Consider the following 21,271-nt stretch of genomic DNA (forward strand, 5'->3'; position numbering starts at 1 on the left):
GGATTTTTCATTTCTGAATTGGACAGCTTTCATTCAAGGCAGACACGTGTTCCTTTATCACAGCCTCTTGATAAATCCTTCATTTGTAAGCTGCCCTTCACCTTTTCAGTCTGCCTGCAGTCTGTTCCCAGGGCATGGTTTCACTTGAGCCTGATTCAGCAGTGTTCATGTCCTCCACCCTTCCATCTGTGAAGGACTGTAGTTTAAGTTCCCCAGACCTGTGATTGGTTTCATGGAGCTGTTTGTCTTCTCATTTTTTTTAATGTAAATTGTGTTTGTTTGTTTTTTTAAATCTGAAAGCTCATTGCTCATTTCTCTTCAATATTGTCTTGCTTGTAATTTAAAAATTTTTCTGCAGATATCAAAAGAGTAATTTATTGGGATTTAAAAAAATGCCAGAGAGAGATTTTTAATCACATATTCTGTTATATTCATAAGTTAATGTCATGTTCCTTCTAGGCAACATCCTGTATTGGTCAAATGTAGACAAATTTAAATGCAGCCTTCAAGTTATTTAAATGAGCATTTATTTACGATATTTAGGGTATGGCTTATGTTTGCCATGCAAATAAGTTCTGTTGTGGTCATGGGAATATGAAGCATACATTTGAGAGAGTCTAACTTGGCTGATCAGTACTCAAAGAAATGTATGAAACCGTATGCCATTAAATTAACTGTGGATGATTCTTAATTTAAAAATTGTGAGCATAGCTAGGAAGCTGTTCAGAGCTGGATGTGATCAGGAGGATCAGAAAGAACGAGACTGGAGACTGCAAGCTCTTTACCCAGTCTCTTACCGTCAAGTCTCTTACCGTCTTTCCATACCATTCTAGCTTCCTGGGCCAGTTGTTTTAGCCTTATGAGCAGGTTGTGTTCACACCAGCTTACCATACACAAAGAACTCTGTGCCTCTTCGAGAGGCATCATGACTTTTCATTCTAGCTCTATACACCCTTCTAGGTCTTTGGTGTCCATCTTCTGCTCAGGAGCTGCCCTGCCTTCTGGCTTGCTCTCCCACAGAGCTCAGAGTCTTGCCTGGCAGACACGCACCACTGCGGGACCCATTGACAAGTCCCCGCCAGCTGGAACCACAGAGGCTCTGGGAGCCTTTCCTTCCTTCTCCTGCTTTCCGCACAAGTCACAAGTGCCCCACACCCCTCTGCATCCCTACCCGCAGCCACCCTGTCTGGTGGCGTTCATGACCTGGCTATGCACACACTTATCCTCTCCTCCTCTCTGAAGAGCCATTCAGACAAACCTCAGACCAAGTTGTTTTAACCTGAGACCTGGGGGTTCACCCCAGGTTCATATGCCCCCTGAGATTATGCGCTAAGATGAGAGGAGGTAAACAGAGGTCATCAAATCTCAGGGGACTCCATGGCCTCAGACAAGGTACAAGCCACTGGTCCAAGCGTACCAAAGGAGACCCCCACCCACCCCACACACATATTCCCTGCTTTGATTGAGAGATTGAATTTACCCAGCTGAGTGTAACCGTCAGTGCCTTTTCAGGGATGCTCACAACTATTTGGAGTTATCACAGATGATCATGAAAACAGGCCCCTCAACCTTCCTCCTCCCTCGGACTCAGAATTTTGGAGGAAAGGTTATGGAGAGGCAGAAATCTGGGTTTTTTTGTTTGTTTGTTTCTCAAGACCTGGGGTCATTCTGATTAGTTGGACAGAGGTCTAAGAATCACTGCCCTGTATCACTGCATACCACCGTAGATTTTTCTCTTTGTTAGGGAGCTGGTCTCAAGATATTTAGGGCCTAGTGAAGAGGCTGAAGTTTTAAGCTCACAGGGCCTTTTTCATTTGCTCTGTTCTGTCCCCTTTGCCAGTGGGAGAAGTCACTTCCAAAGATAACTAGAGAGAAAGGATCCCTTGCCCCCTCCACCTCTGGGCAATCCAGTTTGTAAACACCTCTATTTAGCCAGTTCCAGCTATTTTGGGGGGTTCTGAAACTACCCGTTTCAGTATCCTGCAGACATAAAATGACCCCTTTTCAGACTTGTTTTCCTCCAGGTGGCACACCCAGTTAACCAAGGAATTTTAGAGTTGTTAAGGGAAATATAAATAGAAATGAGTACTTCACTTGCTGAAATGGGAGTTAGCGTAGTGCAATTGAATTAAAATTGGCATTCTTCGAGTGACCTGGAGGGACATTGTAATTCTAGACTTCCCTCAGATCATAAAAGTTTTCAATTTGATTGAAATTTCTAAGATTGGCATAGATGTAGGGTGGTATATTGGTTTCATCACTGGATCCTCACCTTTGGGTCTGAGCATGTGAGTCTGCAGCCCGGGTTCTGCTCACAAGGCAGGGCCGCGGGCTCTGATCAGTTTGCTGGTCAGTCTCTCTCATTACAAGTGTGCTTCCAGATGCTAGGAGACGACTTGTGCTCCGCCACATGCAATGTGATCGATGAGGGCACCGAATCACATTGTAGTATGTGAGTTTGCTTACCTCAAGAGTCTTAGCAACATGAGTGAACGAGTCAGTGAGTCGGTCAGTGTGTACCACCAAGAGGGCTCGGCTGCCTGAGAGCAGCCGGGTGCCTGTGTGGGACTTCTCAGGGAAGAGGCGGGCAGGCCTGCCTCTGACCTCTTCTCTGCTCCTTTGAGCCACCTTACAGCCGACTGCCAACGCAGTCGCTGTAAGCGCTGAGTTCTTCATGTTTGAACTTTGTGCTGCTCCTTAATCATCCGTGTCGCCCTCCATTTCTGTGCAGATTGCAGTCCCCCTCCTGACGAGTCCAGCCCAGGTACGTGGTTTCCATTCAAGGCTTCTGCAGATGGCTTTTTTAATCTTCAGGGAGTGTTTGTAGCAGAATTATCCAAGATTGCCTATGCTTCCAGAGTTAGGAAAATATTTCAGGAGTTTCTTCCTTTGAGGCAGTTAGCAACGTCTCTTAGATCTGGTGAGGAACCAGTTGGGTTGGGGACGGTGGCCTGAAGTAGGCTACCACAGGTACTTTCCTTGCTTGCCCATCCTAATACCTTTTCAGATGATTCATGTCCATGGGTGCATTGGACTTCCTGATATGGAGCAGTGCGTGTTTGTAAACAGCACTTCCTGTGATTACACCTGAACATGAGAGCCTTACGTGGAGGGGGTGTAGCCACCCAAATGCAGCATTCACAATCACACAACATCCTCTCTTCTGAGTCTGGGTGCAGCTTAGAGTTCTTGGGCTCAACAGGCTCAGTTGGAGATAGTGCTAAAAACGGAATCTCCCTGCTGCCCGTGCATGTAGGAGTCAGTGGCTATGACTCTAGTTCAGGGGTCGGCCACCTACAGCTCTGAGCCAAGTCCTGTCCACCGCCTCCTCTTGTAAATTATGTCTTTTTTTTTTATTTTAAATTTTTAATTTTTTATAAACATATAATATATTTTTATCCCCAGTGTAAATTATATCTTATTGGCAATCATATCCACTCATCCACGTGCTGTCTCTGGCTGCTTTTGTGGGGCAACACAAGAGTCAAGCAGTTGTGACAAGGATTCCATCATCCTCAAAGCCTAAAATATTTACTATCTAGCCTTTTTACAGAGAAAGGGTGCCGACCCCTGCTCTAGTTCATGTTGAGTTTCCTAGTCGTGGCTTGTGGGTTCCCCAGAGTGAGCATGAGACCCCCAAATATATGCTTTTGCTTATACCCCCCCCAAATCAACTACCCAATCAGTCTGATGATTGGATGATTGCATATTTGTGAATGAATATAAATGTGAGGTAGCCAGACACCTATTTTATATATAGAGTGCAGTAAACCAGTGCTGTGGGGATTTTCCAAGTTCTCCCTGTCCGTGTTAGCAAACCCTCTCAGCTCATGTTACACCCATGAATTTTAGACCAGCCACATCATTTCTAGCAGCAACCGGTGGGTTGTCCTCAGTTAATATCAGTGGACTAAAATGGTCCCCTGCCAAGAGTTCCTTTGGCTTTTCCTGGAGAGCTATATTTTATCTCAGTCAAAACACACACACACATTTTTTTTTCCTCTCAGTCTTTCTCAGTTTTCCTCCCTCCCTCCCCTGTTAATGAGGGGGGAGGAGCAGAGTATGGATTTGAAAAAGTCCTTCAGAGTTACCCAAAGTGGCATGTGTGGTCCATGGATTGGCCACCAGTCATCAAGCATTGACAGATTAGCAACTAGACAAGGAACTTGCCCCCAAAAGTTAATCAGCCACATCACTAAGGATGCTGTTTAGTTGAGCTGGGTTTTATTTCATTTTTTCATGTAAGACTTTCTTGACAAAGGGAGCAGAATAAGACCCTTTTATCAAATCTAGCTTCCTAATATCTTTACTCAGCTAGGTCCTGGAAATCTCATTTCTGTCTCTGAAATTCATTTTGTCTGGAAACTTCTAAATGTAGTTTTTCTTCATATTTCCCCCCAAATATATTTCCACCCAGCAATCCTACTGTCTATTTGGCAGAAATAGTCTGACACAATAGAAATAACATAGAGTTTAAAGTTAGACACATACAAATGCTCATTCTTTTTGTGTGTCTGGGAAGACACTTAACCTCTCGGAGCCTATTTTCTTACCCATATTAATAATTCTCTCTGTGTGGATTAAATGAGAAAATAGTTGCAAATAGTTGCACGTGCACAGAGGTTGGTTCTCTTCTTGAACTCAGGAGTCATCCAGACATGTCTAAGCCCTTCTCTGGGCACATAGCAGATGGGTCTCCCACCCAGACCCACATCTTTTCTCCAGGACAAGCTCTTAGCGGTTTTTAGCCATCCTTCCTTTACTCCCAATTTTTTTCAGGGTTTTTTCTTTTTTTCCCCTAATGGAAAAAAAACAAGTCATATTTAAATGGATTTTTTTTTTTTTTGGAAGAGAAGTAGGTAAAGTCAAAAAGTATTGCATGGAGAAGATTTGCTTAGTCAGCAAAGACCACTTGTACTTCCTGATCATTTTTAGATTAAAATGAATATTAACTACATATGTACTGATATACATGCATGTCAAGTGGAAAAGCAAAGCAAATTTGCCAACACTTGCTTTATGAGCATTTACTTCTTAGTTAATGACTAACTTAGTTAATGAAATGCCAGTTATTTGGCTATTAAAACTAAGCTGCCATTGGTCTTTTTTAATACTTGCTGCTGAATAAAACTTACATGTGTGAACAGAGTTCTTCTCTGATATTTTTTTTAGAGGAAGAAAGAGATTGGGTGTCACCTAGCAGAGCTCTTCCATTTTCCCAGAAAAGGACCTGTGTGGCAAAGGAGTCAAGAGACCTGTCCGTGGCCACAACTGTTTAGCAGCAACAGGGGCCCGAGACTCATATTGTCCCCTCCTCAGTCTGGTGTCCTATGTCACTATGACTTCTTTGCTAAGACCTTCCTGCTGCAGACTTTCTAAATTTAAGCCTGCCTTTTTTTTTTTTTTTCACAGACACAAATCATTGTCCACACACTGTGAGAGCATTTCCAAATTTTGAGTGGCAGCATATACTTGAAAATCTACATTAACCAAACACCGAGTATTAAGTCCTTTTGCAACTTTTAGGCCTTTTTCTAAATCTGTTTCTCAATGAAGTGCTACTTACACAGTTTGAGAGGAGTGGAGCCCATCTCCCTTCTCTGTGGCTCTTCAATTCTGTTTATCTAAGACTGAGCTTATCCTCTGGTGGCCATACCACCCACCTGGCATGTGGCCTCTCCCTGGTGCAGTGATGTCTGTGGGCGTTCTGTGACGTGCACCCCTTCCTAAGGGCCGTATGCTGTCGAGGCTCCACTCCCTGCCCATGGCACATTTGCTGCACCTGGGGGGCTCAGCTGGTAGTGGTGGCTAAATGCCCATTTCTGGTCTTGGTGAGCCATTATAAATAGAACTGATGAGGGCATGTCTTCTCTCTTTTAAATACCTTCTTAAATAGGAAAGAAAAAAAGAGCCAAAGCCCAAAATACCTTTAACTCTGTTTTTCCACCCTGGGGGTTCTATTTTTTAAAATTGTTTTGGTACGGGATCATAATTTCCTAGTATCCCTAAAAGAAAACTAAACCAGAAATAGAGGGTACCAGGCGGGAAGGTCAAGGGTGGGGAAGAATGTGAGGGCAGAAACAGGGGATATTCTGGGAGCTGAAAACCTGGGACACCAGGTGGAACAGCCTTTCCTCCAGACGTGGGAAGTGAGCCACACACGGCCGCACAAGGATAGAGGTGTCCTTTGCTCGAAAAGGATGGGGGCCATTGTCTTCCTGGGTGATGGAACAGTGGTGACTTGCAGTTGACTCACAGAAGCTTTTTTGTCACTTTCCTCAAAAGGAATAACCTTAAACATTTATGAGTACTCTCCCCAGTAGGTGAGGGAGACCAAACCTACCTCAGTGGTCCCTAGGAGGTCTGCTGCTTATTTACTGGAAAAGCTTCAAGCCAGAATGTTGGAGACCAGGGTGGTTCCAGGCAGAACTCAGTGCCAGTCCTGGGCCAGAGCTTGAGCCAAGCAGAGTTAGGAGATGCAGAGGGGGTGGGTAGGGGGAAGGCAGGGGGCATGGGGCATTCGGGGCACATAACTTGCTAAACTTCTAGAACCTGACTCTTAACGGTCTTCCTCCTCAAACGACTCCTTCTGGTGCCCAGGAGAATGGAGCGAGGCCCTTTACCCCCTGCTGACCACCCTCACAGACTGCGTGGCCATGATGAGCGACAAGGCCAAGAAGGCGATGGTGTTCCTGCTTATGCAGGACAGCGCCCCCACCATAGCCACGTACCTGAGCCTGCAGTACCGCCGCGATGTGGTCTTCTGCCAGACGGTAAGCCCTGGGAGTGGCACGCAGGAGCCCGCGGGCTCCTCGGCCCCCAGAAAATAGTCTTGGGAGATCCTTCTCACTTCACGTGAAAAAAACCAAGGATGGCCAACACTTTCTCCTGCCTGTGGCTCTTAAGTTTCTTTAATAGATTTCAACCTGGAGGGAGTGATCCTACTTGAGAAGTATATGTTTAAGAGAAGGTCTGAGTCCACACTTCTCCCTGAGGAGACAGTGGGCACTGGTGGCTTGTGTGCATGCTCTGCTCCTGCCCGAGGCGTGTGGGGTTCCGGCTGGCCCAGGTCTCATGGCCACCTTTCTTCCCAGGAAGGAGTTTAGTGAGGGAGAGAGGGATGTTGCTGTCAGTGCGGTCTGTGCCTTAGTTCTGCTGCTTGTGCACAGCTGTTGCAGTGATTTGGGAGAATGGAAGAACTTAAGTGAATGTCACAAGTTTAGCAAATGCCAGTTATCCCATTAGTGACGTGAACAGTGACAGAGGGTCAGGCTGGCTCTCTGAGGTTCTAGCGGCCCATCCCCTCAGAAAATCTCCCCCCGAGGTAACTTGCAGGGTGACCATGTTCTCTCGCACTTCTGTTCTTTGTTGTGGTCTCTTCAGTTTCCAGCCGTAGCTGGTCTGGATCTGTGAATATATAGGCCCTATTCACTGTGAGGAATGAATTCTGGGCTTTTAGAAGGTTCTAGCCCAGGAGTAAGCCCAGGCAAGTTGGCTTGGAAGCTGAGCCAAAACCAAACTGGCCTTTGGGAGCAACAGGAGCAGCAAGTGTAGAGTGCTGCACAGCCTCCCATGGCTGTGCCCTGCATGGCCTCAGAGCCGAGCACCCCCCACACCCCAGACGGAGGAGTGGGAAAGGATGCTGCTGCATCCCAGCCAGAGCAGCAGAAGTAGAGAAGCTCAGGGCCAAGGGCATGGCACAGGCTGGGGATCACTTCGTGAGGCGGTGTCTGCCCCCTGACAACAGCCCCACCTCGTGTCTCCCCCATAGCTGACTGCTCTCATCTGCGGCTTCATCATCAAGCTGAGGAACTGTCTGCATGACGACGGCTTCCTGCGGCAGCTCTACACCATCGGGCTGCTGGCCCAGTTCGAGAGCCTGCTTAGCACCTATGGTGAGCCCCCAGGGGCGCCCCCAGGATCCCGGCATCCGGGAGCAACACAGACGTGTGTGAGGCCCATTCTTCCTTCCTGAATGTTTTTCTGATGACGCACGCAGCTCATGCTGATTGAAATAAAGCCAGACATCATCACAGTATGTCAGGACCAAGCAAAAGTCATGCATAGTTACACACACACACACACGGCTTCGTTTGTTTTCTTGGTGGTGGTTGTTACAATCAAAGATCTTTCTAGTTGAGGAGGGATGATAATTATTTAAGCGGTAATTTCCGGTGATGCACGTGGGCTGTTTCTGAATTAATCCTAAGAAAACACTGCTGCCGTATGTCTCAGTACACGAGTATTGCTGGGCTTGTGAGCCCTTTTCTGCAGCCACTACCTTGTTAGAAGGGATGGTTCTGGGTGAAAGGGTAGGAATATTTTAAAATTCAAAATAGATATTTTCAAATTGACCTTGACAAAAGACTCTCTTCTTTCTACTTTCATTTTCTGTTTATTTCTTCTGAGAGGGTAAAAATAGGTAATTTTTTTAAGAAGTATTTGTCCATCTTTGGAGTTACAAGACATTAAATAAGTGCCAGGCCCCACAGAATAGAAGGATCTGGCTACATGGTGCTCTGTGACTGTCTGTCCACTTCCAAAGTGCCAGCTCTGCCTCCTGAGCTTCTGTGCATGTGGTTTGCCTCCCCACACTGTCTGGCCCCAGGAGAGGGCCAGGAACGTGACATTGATGAGCGTGGCCATGGAGTTTCAGTAGCAGCACTTCCCATGGAGAAGTGAGTCTGCTGGTGAAGAGGCCCCCTCTGGTCACAGCCACACCTGATCCTGTCACCTGCCATCTGTAACCAGCTCTGTGGCCGTGCTGAGCCCATGGGAAGAGTGGCAGGTTCCCTCTCACTGACAGCTTTGTGTCCCTCTCTTGCATCCAGGTGAGGAGCTGGCCATGCTGGAGGACATGAGCCTTGGAATCATGGACCTGAGGAACGTGACCTTCAAAGTCACTCAGGCCACTTCTAATGCATCAACTGACATGCTGCCTGTCATCACAGGAAATCGGTAGAAAGATTTTTTCTAATCCTCAGAACTAGCACTGTGTTTTAATTTATGTTCTTTCCCTGGGACGTGCTTTTCATTTTTGTTTTGTTGTGTCTCATTCAGTTAAAGACATGGATCATAGTCTTCTACATTAATTTTGCAGACCTTTAAAGGCTCACGAGCAGCTCTTGGGAAACAACTGAGCCAGACAGCCCAACAGGCACTCATGTCGAGGCCAGCTCAGTTTTCCTCTTCTCCCTCACCTCTGCTCCTGCCTCTCCCCCATCACAGCCTTCACCCACCCTCTGCCTGTCTTCTTGTTTTGCAGGGATGGCTTTAACGTGCGGATCCCTCTGCCGGGCCCGCTGTTCGATGCCCTACCTCGGGAGATCCAGAGCGGCATGCTGCTGCGGGTGCAACCCGTCCTCTTCAATGTGGGGATCAACGAGCAGCAGACGCTGGCCGAGAGGTGTGGGCCCGGTTGTCACAGGGCCTGGGGTGGGTGGAGTGGTCACTGATGTGAGGTAGAAAATGGCCTCTGGGCTCAATGCTGCAGAGACTCTGCCGGCCCCCCTTCCTTCGGCCGGCATTCTTGAAAGGCTGCCATACACCCAGTGTGGATATGGTGCTGGGGACACAAAGATGGGTCAGATGTGGTCTGCATAGGAGAGGTCTATATAGGGGAGGTAGGAGAGAGATGGGGGCGCAAGGACGAAGATGAATGCAGGGAGTGGGGGTCCTGATGGGAGACCCAGGAAGAGATCTGGGAGGGCTTCCTGGAAGAGATGATGGCTAAGTTGAGTTTTGAAGAGTGAGTAGGAGTTAGATGAGGAGGTGGAGGAAAGACTTAGCATCTCAGGCCAAAAAGCCTAAGCAAAGGCAGGTGCGGAGAAACCGTGTGGGACTGGGGGCCAAGGCCGCAGGCTGGGATGGGCAGTGGTGAGATTAGAGGGGCCTCTATGCCAGGTGAGAGGCTTGCCTTGATTTTCCAAAGGCCTGTGTCTTATAAACTCCCTCCAGGTTCCCCTGCCGGACAGTAGAGAGGAGTCACATGTGCCCATGTTCACAAGCGTGTGTGTGCGTGTGTGTGTGTTGGAGAGGAAGAAGGTTTGGGCATGTGTAATGACCTTCCACTAGTATGTGAAAACCTTTCCTGTCATCATTATATTCTTGCGGACTATGCGTTTTAGCATAAAAAGGTATTTAACAGTACTTGCTTCCCTTCACAGCAAGTACCGTTAAATACGTCAGTTGATTGCGGAGTATAGGGTCACCTCCACTTAGTGATGTGGTAGGGCTGGTGGGAGACATTGAAGAGGCTTGAGTAGGGCAGGATACAGTCACATCTACAGTTTAAGTGGATCACTTGCTGGTCACATACCAAAAAGCTTTGAGGGGGACAAGTATGGTGAGGTTGTTGGAAGGAGTCCAGACCAGAGGCGGTGAGCTGGATCAGGCAGGGGTAGTACAGGTGGAGAAGGGACAGACTGAAGGACTGTTTCAGTGGTGAAGTGGAAGGTTTGGTCTTCTGCTGGGCAGGGTGGCATAGAGATGGTGAAGAGGATAACAGACAGAGGCCTACAGGGCGGTGGTGAGTGTGTGTTGGCACCCACTGAGCCCAAGAACCAGGAGAAGGGTCATGCTCAGGGACAGATGGAGGCTGGCTTAGGCTGGTGCCTCCAGCCCAGGAAGCAGAGACCACTAAGGCATGAGCAGAGCTGGAGGAGCCCACATCATGGAGAGTGGACAGCATCAGGACGCTGGCAGGGGTTGTCCCAGCGAGGGTGTTAATGCTCCCTGCGTCTGGCAGCTGCTGTTCCTGGTGACTGCAGGAGCAGTTTCTGGAAAGGGTGGAGGCAAGACCATGTTGCAGTAAGTAGAGGGGCAGGTGGAGGAGGGTAAGACAGACAGTAGGCTACGGGGAGGACTTGGTGAGTGCTGGGTTTTTGCTCATTCATCTGCTTTTGGGACATTGTCCCTTCAGCTCATAAATAAATCAGCTCACTGTGTCCCAGGACAGGCCCCGAGGGAGCAGGTGCCTAGGGGAAAAGCCATTGCAGGCATCGGGGTGGATGGGGCTGTAATCGACCTGCAGGAGGGAGTCTTGCCTGCTGAAGGATGATGTGGAACCACAAAGAGGCTAATGTGCTTGGAGGTTGCTCCGTGGGGCAGTAGTGGAGCTGGACTGGGCATCGAGGCCTAATGACCACCTTGCATGCCCACCTCCAACCTATCCTGGCTACCGGGGAGGTGCACACAGGGTGCGCCTGCGTGGCGAGAAGCATGCCAGGGCCTCACACATGGCCCGGGAGGATCAGCTAGTCACATGTGGTTGTTCAGCTGACACAGTGACTTCCGCTTCGAGTACAGGACTGGGTCCTTACCCCCAGCCAAAGCCCCATGGCTGTACCCTCTCGTAAGCAGCTCCCGAATGGGAGGACACAGGGCCTCTCTGTGAGCAGCCATGAGAGGGCTTTCTACGCATGCCGCACGAGGGTCTGGGATGGTGGAGCTTCAGTCAGCTTTGAGGCACATCCCTAACAAATGTGCGTGGTTCCCACTAATGAAATGGATTTGAACAAGTCACCTACTGGGTAGCAATGGCCTGATGCTTGGGAGGAGGGACGTGACTTAGAGTTTAGCTGGGTGCTGACCCTCGAGAGATTCAACACCGTTAGCTTCAGTGCAGTTAAGCCCATGTGGGAAGGAAGACCATTAACTCATTGTGTCCCCATCTGACCTCCAAAGGTTTGGAGATACGTCTTTACAAGAAGTTATCAATGTGGAAAGTTTGGTGCGGTTAAACTCCTACTTTGAGCAGTTTAAGGAAGTTTTGCCTGAGGATTGTAAGTATTTCTCCACTCTCGGTAGGTTTCTTTTTCACCTGTCATCTGTCTTTTGTCACTTTGGGTGTCAGAACCTTTCCTGCCACTCAGGCTGTCTGCTCACCCATCTTGATGCTCCCCCTACATGCATGATTACCCCTTTGCTTCCCTGCCCTCCCTCCCCACCGCCACCCCGCCAGCAGCCTGTTCACCTGCTCGGACTCTGCCTGGTTTGAGGCCCCAACCAGAGACGGTTCCCTCAGGCTGTGGCCCTTGCTGATTCTTCTCTGGCTGGTTGTCTTGCCACCTGGATATGGCGGGGCTTTCCCACAAGCCGTCCCAAACACTGGTGTTCACTAATGGCAGTGGCCTATGTTGTGCTCCTCTTGTAGGACAGGTGGGATCAGAGGCAAGGCCCCACTCGGCTGCGTGCTGGGGTGAGCTCCCCATGCACCTCCTTCTGTGGCATGTCAAGGGAGATGCTAGGCAGACACTGAGTGCTGTGTGGGTGTCCCCAGAGGCAGGAGAGAGTGACAGCAGCCATCACTCTGCTAACAGCCTTCTCTGTGCCCCGGGACTCAGGCAGGGGCATTGGGCTCACCATACTATCTGTACATGGGGAAGTGTCTCCTGATTTCTTACTTACTGAGCACCTGCCCCAGGTTAAGCACCAGGGGACCCAGTGAAGAGTGAGACTAGACCCTGCCTGGTTAGGAATGGGCTCCACCTCTCTGTGCTGGCACTGCCCTAGCCATGAGCAAAGGAGGCCGACTTGGTCCCTGGGTAACACCAGTGCCTTCACTGATGTGCCTGGTGCCCTGCCATGTTCCGTGCACATTTCTGCCCTGACTCGCCGTGACAATGCCATGACACAGGCGTCAGTATTGGTTGCATGGAAGGGTTGGCCTGGCTCTGAGGCTCGGGACTTAGACAGTTGACAGAGGTGTCCCTATTAGGAGATGCTGTGTTGCAGGGCACCTTGGGCCAGGCTGGGAAGTTGATGTTAGTTTAGTTCTAACAGGGAAGCAGTGTGGGGAAAGCCTTCAGGGATTCATCTGGAATCAGCAAGAGTATGCTGTTTTGCTTGGAGGAGGGGTGCAGGCCACTGTGCACAGCACCTTCTTCTCCCTTCGATTTTGACCGGGAGTGTGGGTAGACAGGATAGGCATGAGGGGGAGTCTCTCTGGGAGTGTGCGGCCTCGCAGTTGCATGAGACAGTGCTGGGGATGAGAGAGCTGTAGGCCGATGGTGGAGGGACACAGGGCCTGCGCTGGTCATGGCCACATGAGCTGGCAGCCTGCTGATGGGCAGGGGGACAGGGCTGGAGGGTGAGGAGAGCAGTCCAGGCACCAATGGCCTTGTGATATGGGCCACAGGCGAGGCTGGGTAGGGCACATGTGTCGCCACCGTGGTCATCGGCACAGGTGACATGGGGCTGTCTTATGGCTAAGATCGCTGTGTGCGAGGGGAAGGGGCTAAGGACAGGGTCTCTGGGGAAGAGCCCTGTGTGGAGGTGGCTTGAGAAGAAAGGGCTCAGCGGACATGTGGGAGAGAGTCCTTGCAGGCAGGAGAGCAGTCATGTTACCTGGGTGCCTAGCGGGAGTGAGGGAAGGAGTCCTTGGTGGCTTCTGAGGCATAGTCAGTGTGGCGAGGGCTGCAGCCAGTGCAAGTAAGTGACAAAATGACACTGCCTCCATGGGCCAGTCTGTCCCAGAAATCAGCAGAGATGTGAGATCGGCAGAGACATGAGATGGGCAGCGGGGGGAAGGAGCTAGAGCAACCCTGACTGTGAGATGCAGGAGCAACTGAGGACTACAGACCAGGGGCGCTGTGGACAGGGGGACACACAGGATGCTCACGGCAGGTGGCCTCAGTCTGCCCAGGGAACGACAGAAGTGCCGGTGCTGACCACACACTGGAACTTGCTGGGGAGCCTGGGCCGTTGTGCCTGGGCCCCACTCCAGAGTGGTGGGTGTCAGGAATTCCAGAAACTCCCCAGGTGGCAAGGGTTGAAAGCTGTAAGTGAAAGGGTCCCCTGACACTTCAGCTGCAGGTCACCAATACCCGAGCTCTTGGGAACTCCCAGGTATTGAGGTGTCCTCACATGCTTTAGCAGTAAGCATAGTTGAAAGTGACAGATTTGTCAAATCCTTGCATGTGCTAAGCTGTCTACATACTTGACCTGGATTATCTAATGTGATCCTCACAGCAGCCTTGGGGGGGTTGGCCTGGTTTCACACCATTTGACATTTGAGGACACAGAGGCAGGAGGGCGAGTCCCCGAGGGAAGGAGCCCAGGCTGACTGCCACCAGCGCCCACCTTCCAAGTGCTGCAGGAGTCAGGGACAGTGGAGTGCCCAAGCTCAGACTGGAGGTTTAGAGTCTTCTGCAGGGCTGGACCCCTGGCCAGGGCACCACGAAGGGGAGTAGGGAGGAGGGACAGAGGCCATGTGGAGGACAGATGAGTGGGCATAGTGAGACATGTGGTCAGAAAGTGGGAGTTCTGTGCACAGCGTCTTGGAGGGCAGCCTCTTTCCATGATGTGAGACACCAGGAGATCTCGCTGGTGAAGAAGGGCACAGAAGGGTGCGGCCTATAGGACAAAAGCAGGCCAGGTGTGGGCCTCTCCAGGTTGGACCAATACCACTGGACCACAACCTAGGAAGCCGGGGGAGCAGCAGCCCATTGCACCTTCAGCCTAAAGAGAATCAGGGCTCTGTGAGGCCGAGGAAATGGGGTACAGCTAATGATACCCCCAGAGTCTGCTCAGTTCATCAGTGGGCAGGTGTGCACTGACTGGGGCTGTAGGGGCGGCAAGGGAGAAGCTGCAGCCGATCTGGGGAAGTAACATGCCATATCTCCTCCAGGAGACACGCAGGCCTCCTCTAGGCTTCCGCAGCTTCTTTCACAGAGTGACCCCCTCTGAGAAGCCCCCTTTCCACGTCTGTTTCTGGCCCATTCCCCTGATTAGCACAGTGCCAGACCCATATCATGTGCATGCAGTAATTAGTGTAAGATCCTGGGTACACAACAGTGAGCTTGTGTTGGAAGCTCTCTGTGCAGCTGGATCCTAGAACTCCCTGTGTTCGGGAGTTTGGGCACCATAGCTTGGGGATTTGGGCACCATAGCTTCTTTTCTTAGATATGACCTGGAGGTTTTTATCTTTCTCTGATGATCCTGGGGTTTGGAAATCCCAGGTTTCTTAGGTTAAGTGATCAAACTGATCTTCCAGTTCAAGGGGTCCCTGAAGGGCTGGAGACTGTCGAGGTGACAGAGGGAGGCTCTCCGAGAGAATGGGTCACTTCAGGTCCACTGGAGGAGGCCCTACTGTCACCCCTAGGGGTGGCCAAACCCATTCTGTAGTCAAGACACATCACCCAAAGCATCCTCCTGCCTGCGGAGGCTCTGAAGACCAGATAGGTCTTCCTAATTTCCTCCCGCCCTCGTGACCCTCTATATGTGCTTCGACCCCTTGGGAGAGCTGAAAGAAGATGAGTTTGCCTTTGGCAGGTGGGACTGAAGTGGCCACGAAAGTGATTTAAGTGCTTCCCGTGTGGGTAGCCAGGACCGGTCCCTAAGCACACCCTCTTCTTGTATAAGTCACTGAAGCTTCCAACTTGGTCAGGTACCTGTGCCACAGTGACCTCTGTGGGCTGTGGGCCTGGGTACCCCATCAGCTATTACAGATTCCTCCTGTTTTGCAGGCCTACCTCGATCTCGGAGCCAGACATGCCTGCCAGAGCTGCTGCGTTTTCTGGGCCAGAATGTACATGCCAGGAAGAATAAGAATGTCGACATTCTCTGGCAAGCTGCTGAGGTAGTACCCTCGTTATATTGAGGAAAAGAATGGGATTGTGGTACTTGCTGCCAATAGCCGTAATTATGATAATAAATCAGAATCTCAGCCAGGAGTGGAGAGAGCAAATTTCTCCCTGTGGACACAGAAGAAAGTCACGGAATATGTCGAGAACTCTGGAGGATACTGAAAGGTGCCTATGAGTTCATTACTTTAGGGCTGCCTGAATTTCAGTGAGCTAGAGACAGACTCTATCCCCTGGGGCATTTAATAAGCAGGCTGATGACAGTTGTCACCTCCAGAAGCCTGGGCAATCGATACCAGCTACAATGCCCTGCCTGCTGCATCTTTTAATAGCTTCAGAGATAGACCATGGGGACCCTTGCAGTCTCTTTACACAGTGTTTTTTTTTTTTTTTTTTTTACATTGCAGTTCATATCTCCTCTTTTCCCAGGTACTTCCAGTATTTTCTCATAAATGTTCTTGTGGAGTTCCAGAGGTAGACATTCACTCACCTCTGTCGAGGGGTGACCTTAACCAGTCTCCACGGCAGCACCATGACCTGTCCAGCATGGGGACTCGCACACGAGTCCCAGGCTCAGGAGCACGAGTGATCCCTAGACGGCATTCCAGCTCCTGGCCTGGCCTGAGCACAGGGGAGGGATGGATGTCCGCTCTGCCCCTGGAGGAGGCGGACACACCACACAGCCCACTCACGCCTGGTTCCCCCCAGTTCACAGAGCCTAAGAAGCCATTAGGAGGACTGTCTTCCCACTCCTCCCTTCATGGCTTTCCTGGGCTACTCATTCTAGAGCTTTCCTGTTCTCCTCATCAAGAAGGTGTTCCTCTCTACCTCAGGTCTCTTCCACTGCAGCAGACAGTGAGCTGGTCATGGTGCTTGGCTGCTGTTCCGGAGACCCTGTATTTGAGGGCCTGTCTTCATGGAGCCCTATCTTTGAACATCCCCTTCTTTGCACCTCTCAAGGCCTCCCATCCCCAGTTTGACCAGAGCTGCCCTCCTTTTCTTACTTCTTTACATTTCTGTGTATAAAGAATGGGTCCCTGGCTAAACAGGGTATCGTTGGTCAGGTCTAGGCCCTCATTTCGTGGATGGGGAGACTGGCCAGAGCTCTAGAGCTGGCTCCTGGCTTCCTGGAGGCTGGAGGCCTGAGCCTGGCACACAGCCCCCTCATGTAGGAATGCACCTCTGGTCACCCCTGCCTACCTTCTGGAGTCTCATGTTAGTTCTGGATATACCATCTGTACATCTGGACATCCTTTGAACCTATCTGTGGTTCTAGCTTGTGCCACGTGTCTGGGTGGCATGAACTCTGCTGCTTGGAGAATTCAGTGAGCAGGTGCACATTCAGCCTCCCATCATTTGGATTGTGTCGCTCTTCACCGAGCTTAGGGGTTTGCTTAGTGTCTTTTTTTTCTTTCCTTTTAAATTTTTTTTGTCTGTTCTCAAAAGAAGCCTGTCTTCCTTCTGATGGTCTTGGCTGAAACTTGTTTGGGCCTTTTCTCTTTCGTCTTTCTCTAGACACCATGCTTAGGACTGCACTGTGTCCTCTACCTACCTAGTGGTATTCCTGGCAGTGGCTGCATGTTCTTGGCTTTGCTGGCCTGGGAAGCAGGCGTGGGACCACCTCCAGGGCACTGCACTGGATCGGATATCTCTTTGGAGTGTGACAGGCTACCGGAACTCACTGTTCATCTAGTTTTGATTTTTCACAAAATACCAGTATTGTTCTCAAGGCATGGTACCTGGTACAGGTCCATAATCCCTCATCTGAAGCTCTGTGGGTAGATGTTTTGGAATTCACAGATTTATATTTTAGAAGGGTGATTTGGTATACAGTTGGTGCACATATGTGTAACACTGTGCACATCACCTCTTTGATGTGATACCCACACATGATTGACGATCCCCACGGGAGTCTCGGGCTGCGCTCTGGAACCAAACTTATTAATATTGCCTTATTAAAAAATATGAATGTTTATACAGAATGGGATAAATGAAGATCATAAGTAGCCTCACATCAACTCCTATCTGGTTGGACTGCCAAATGAAGCTGCTGTAAACTTAAAAATCTTTTGTTTTAGGGCTTTCTCCTCTTGGAGACTGTGGTACCTAGAATTATATCTAGTGGTACAAAGAAAATGCCCCAAATGTCCTTCCTGTGGGGACAGAAGGTGCCCTGCATGGCTTTTCCTCAGGCTGGAGGCCGCCACACTCTGAGCTCCCCACTTGTGAAGGGGAGAGTGCACTGACCCCTGCCCGGCCCTGAATGAGGTAGAGGACGGTGGAGGGCCTGTGGGGCCTGACCATCAAGAGGTGGCTGAGGGGAAGCTCTTCTGAGGTCTAACCATCTGTGCACATGCAGAGGAGAGCAGAGACAGCAGGTCTGCGCTACACCTTCCAGAAAGGCCTGGAGACTCGGCCAGTGGTGCGGCATGCTGGGAGCTGCTCTGACCTCCATAGCTGGGCTTTGCTGCCCTCCTCTGCCCAGGGCCTGTAGCACAGGTCTGACCGTGATGAGATGGCCTGGGCATGGTCTGGAAGAGGGCAGCTGGTACAGTCAGCGCACAGATGGTGATGCCCCAAAAAAGAAGGGGGAGGCTAGGCCTGGGAGGAACAGCCTCTGGGGGGAGTTACATGAGGGAGGGGGACAAAGTCACTGGGGACAGAGAGGGTCCCACAGGCAGTGACCTCATTTCTGATGCTGGTTCTGGCCGGATGTGAAGTCGGGGAGCAGAAGTGATAGGAATGCTGGTCCTGGGAGTTGGCCTGGCCACGTGCCACCACTGACTGTCCAGAGCCCATGTCCCGTGCAATGCGTCTTTCCATTCTGTGGCATCTGTCCCTCCAAGCACAGCCTGCATTCCTGTTGCAGGTCTGCCGCCGTCTTAACGGGGTCCGGTTCACCAGCTGCAAGAGCGCCAAGGACCGCACGGCCATGTCAGTGACGCTGGAGCAGTGCCTGATCCTGCAGCACGAGCACGGCATGGCCCCACAGGTGTTCACCCAGGCCCTGGAGTGCATGCGCAGGTGAGTCCCGCTGCCCAGGCCGCCCGTCCCGCCTGCCCCGGGCTCCGTGTAAACTGCAGATGAGCTGGTCCCGCTGGGCACCCCCGGCCCTGGGCCCCTTGACTCCCAGCGGCACGCTGTGGTTTGACTTTGGAAAATTCTCTGACATCTGCCAAGTCAAACTGTCGGTGGTCTCAAATTGAGACCTGTTCTCTTTTAAGTCTGGGGGATAGGAGAGCCAGCAGTCTCTAATGAGCAGGGCTGCTCTGAAAGCAGGTGCCCTCAGGGCAAGCTTAGGAGTCAGGGCATGGCCCAGGGAAATCCAGTGTGGCCGCCTGCGAGTCCTTGGGCATGAGGCTGGCCCTCAGCCCCCTGCCTTGCTGCTAGTGGGAGCGAGGGCCAGGCCTTCCTCAGCAGGCACCTGCTGTTTTAAGCTCCTCGCAAACTTGAGCGAAGAAAGGGCGTCTGCAGGTTGCACCGGTTTGCTCTGCTTCTTCTCTAGCCGTCGACACAGTTTGCTTTTCTTAGCAAAGTGTCAAATGAGTGTCTTATAGTAACAGCAGCAGCCCCCCACCTGTCCGTGTGCCGTGGCGACCTCACCCTAATGATGTTCTGATTCTGAGGCAGCAGGCGTGTTTGCAGAATGAAACCCGGGACTAAAAACTGTCTACTGTTGATCGATGCCTTGTTTCAAGCGCTGCTGGGGAGCACCTTACCTCACATACCAAAAGAAAGGATAAGAAACCTGGTTTTCCCGTCTCCTTCAATGTAGCCACCAATGCTGTCAAAGTCTCGTTTCCAACGGTCACTCCTACTGAATGTTCTGTATCATTTGTCCTCTCACCAAATTCTTTAAAGCGTTTGATTCTCTTATCCTTTCTGTATGTTTCTGCCGTTTGACCTTCTCATAATGACCCACAAAAGTGATGCCTGAGCTCCTGCCTCTTGATAATAGCATCTTGTAGGAATGGAAGTATGTTGTCCCTGTTTTGTCTTTTCCACATTCATCCAAACCCCTATCTGTGACCCCGGGGCTTTGATTCACGCACGGATGGAAAGTTCACCACCTTCCCTGGGCTGGGCCTCAGGGAGGCAATGGAGACTCTCTAGACACCTGCCCAGGCATCCTTAGTCAACCTGTCCTCACAGCCTGTCCTTCAGGCTCAGTGTCCCTGATGCCATGAGGGAGGCAGGGCCTGGGCTTCCAGGCATGCACGTCTGTACCCTGTGAGTGAACTGCGAGGTGCTACGAGGGGCCACCTTGGTGAGATGCAGGCCTCCGTTAGAGAAGAAGCACAAAAAGTAGAAGGAAACGGAGATACCTGTGGTTGTTGGAGCAAAGATTAGGATAAGGTACACTCAGACCAGGCCCTGAGTCAGGTGTACAGTCCATGTGTAGACAGTTGTCCAGTCCCGGCTTCTGGAACAAATGTGATTGAGAAAAACAATTCATTCTGCCTGCATCTGAGCACAGAGGTCTCAGGAGACCTGGGAGAACAAGGCTCCTTAGAAAGACACCAGGGCAGCCACATCTACAGGCCTGTGGCCTGTCTCAGGGCTGTGTGGGCAGTACCCACACATGCACAGATTAGCTGCTGTGGCTTTCAGCACACTCCACACTTGCTCAACTAAGAAACTGATACTCCTTATAGCAAAATTTTAAAATATGAATAAGCCCCTATACCAGTTTTTCTCATGCCCCCACCTCAGAATCTTCCGTCTTCCTTCTGTTGACAAGCAGCTGTGCTCGTGTTGATGCCTCCTCTTTCAGCTGTAGATACGTACATACAAGCACATGGGTGTGAGTGCAGTTAACACACACGCCAGATCGCCAGGCCCTGAATCACAGCACACCCATGTGTGAACAGACACAGCTCTGTGTGCAGTTATGCCTGTTGTTTGAGCCTACTTTTTTCACTTAGCTTTCTTGGGAGCATTTTTTCAGGCTAATAAGTAGAGACCTTACGATTTTGAGCACACCATAGTGATTCAGTTTGCTGCCATTGACCGTCTAAGCTGAACGTGGTTTCCTGCACTTCAGACAGGGGGTGGGGTGTCCTTGTGTATGCTCCTGGCCTTTATAGATTTCTAATACAAATCATCACACTCTCACCCCCTGTCCCAAGTGCCTGCTTGTCCACCCTCCGGGTGCTGTCGTGCCTGTCATCGGTGCGCTTCCAAGTCTGTAAAGTCAGTGTTGCTTTCCTGGGTCACAGGTGAGGACTCCACAGTCTTGCCTAGGGCGCGACCTTCCTCCCTGGGCCTCCCTCGGCCTCTCTAAACCTCCCCCCTCCATCTCCATTTAATGGAAGTCTTTTTAAAGTGTCGTGTTTGTTTTTCTGATTTTTCTGAAATTTCTGCAATAAACATGTAATCTTACTTAACTAATCATGTCGGATATTATGACACAAGAACAAGCTCGATCATGGCCCCCCTGCACCCGCTCCCGGAACCCAGTAGTTCCAGCAGCCGGGGCTCTGTGCTCACTGCCGCCTTTCGGCCTGACCGCGTTGCAGTTCAGGTCGTCACGCGTGTGGGTTGTTTTAAGGTGATTTTCTGAACTCTTCCCTGTGGGGGGAAGACATGCATTTGTCCATAGACAGCAAGCCTGAGGTGGCTGGGTCACTAGCCAGGATTTCTGGCTGTAGTGTGGCCAGGACCTGTGGCTCAGCTGGGAGCCCTAA

General features: G+C 50.6%; 1 protein-coding gene across 15 annotated transcripts in view; it reads left to right on the forward strand.

The window, feature by feature from the left end:
* Window positions 1-21,271, forward strand: part of INPP4A (inositol polyphosphate-4-phosphatase type I A) — a 129,020-nt gene that overhangs the window by 98,512 nt on the left and 9,237 nt on the right. For 13 of the 15 annotated variants that reach the window (XM_045077780.1, XM_045077781.1, XM_045077786.1 and 10 more), the window contains 8 exons: window positions 2,732-2,764; window positions 6,601-6,773; window positions 7,772-7,895; window positions 8,832-8,958; window positions 9,266-9,406; window positions 11,686-11,783; window positions 15,468-15,580; window positions 18,454-18,608. In XM_045077780.1, the coding sequence (XP_044933715.1) occupies window positions 2,732-2,764; window positions 6,601-6,773; window positions 7,772-7,895; window positions 8,832-8,958; window positions 9,266-9,406; window positions 11,686-11,783; window positions 15,468-15,580; window positions 18,454-18,608 (964 nt within the window). Of the gene's footprint in view, window positions 1-2,731; window positions 2,765-6,600; window positions 6,774-7,771; window positions 7,896-8,831; window positions 8,959-9,265; window positions 9,407-11,685; window positions 11,784-15,467; window positions 15,581-18,453; window positions 18,609-19,214; window positions 20,972-21,271 lie in introns of those variants that run through there. The other 2 variants (XM_045077778.1, XM_045077779.1) reach the window with 2 other exon arrangements.

The sequence above is a fragment of the Mustela putorius genome, unplaced genomic scaffold, assembly GCF_011764305.1.
Source record: "Mustela putorius furo isolate JIRA1106 unplaced genomic scaffold, ASM1176430v1.1 tig00000224_pilon_pilon_pilon, whole genome shotgun sequence".
Lineage (NCBI taxonomy): Eukaryota > Metazoa > Chordata > Mammalia > Carnivora > Mustelidae > Mustela > Mustela putorius.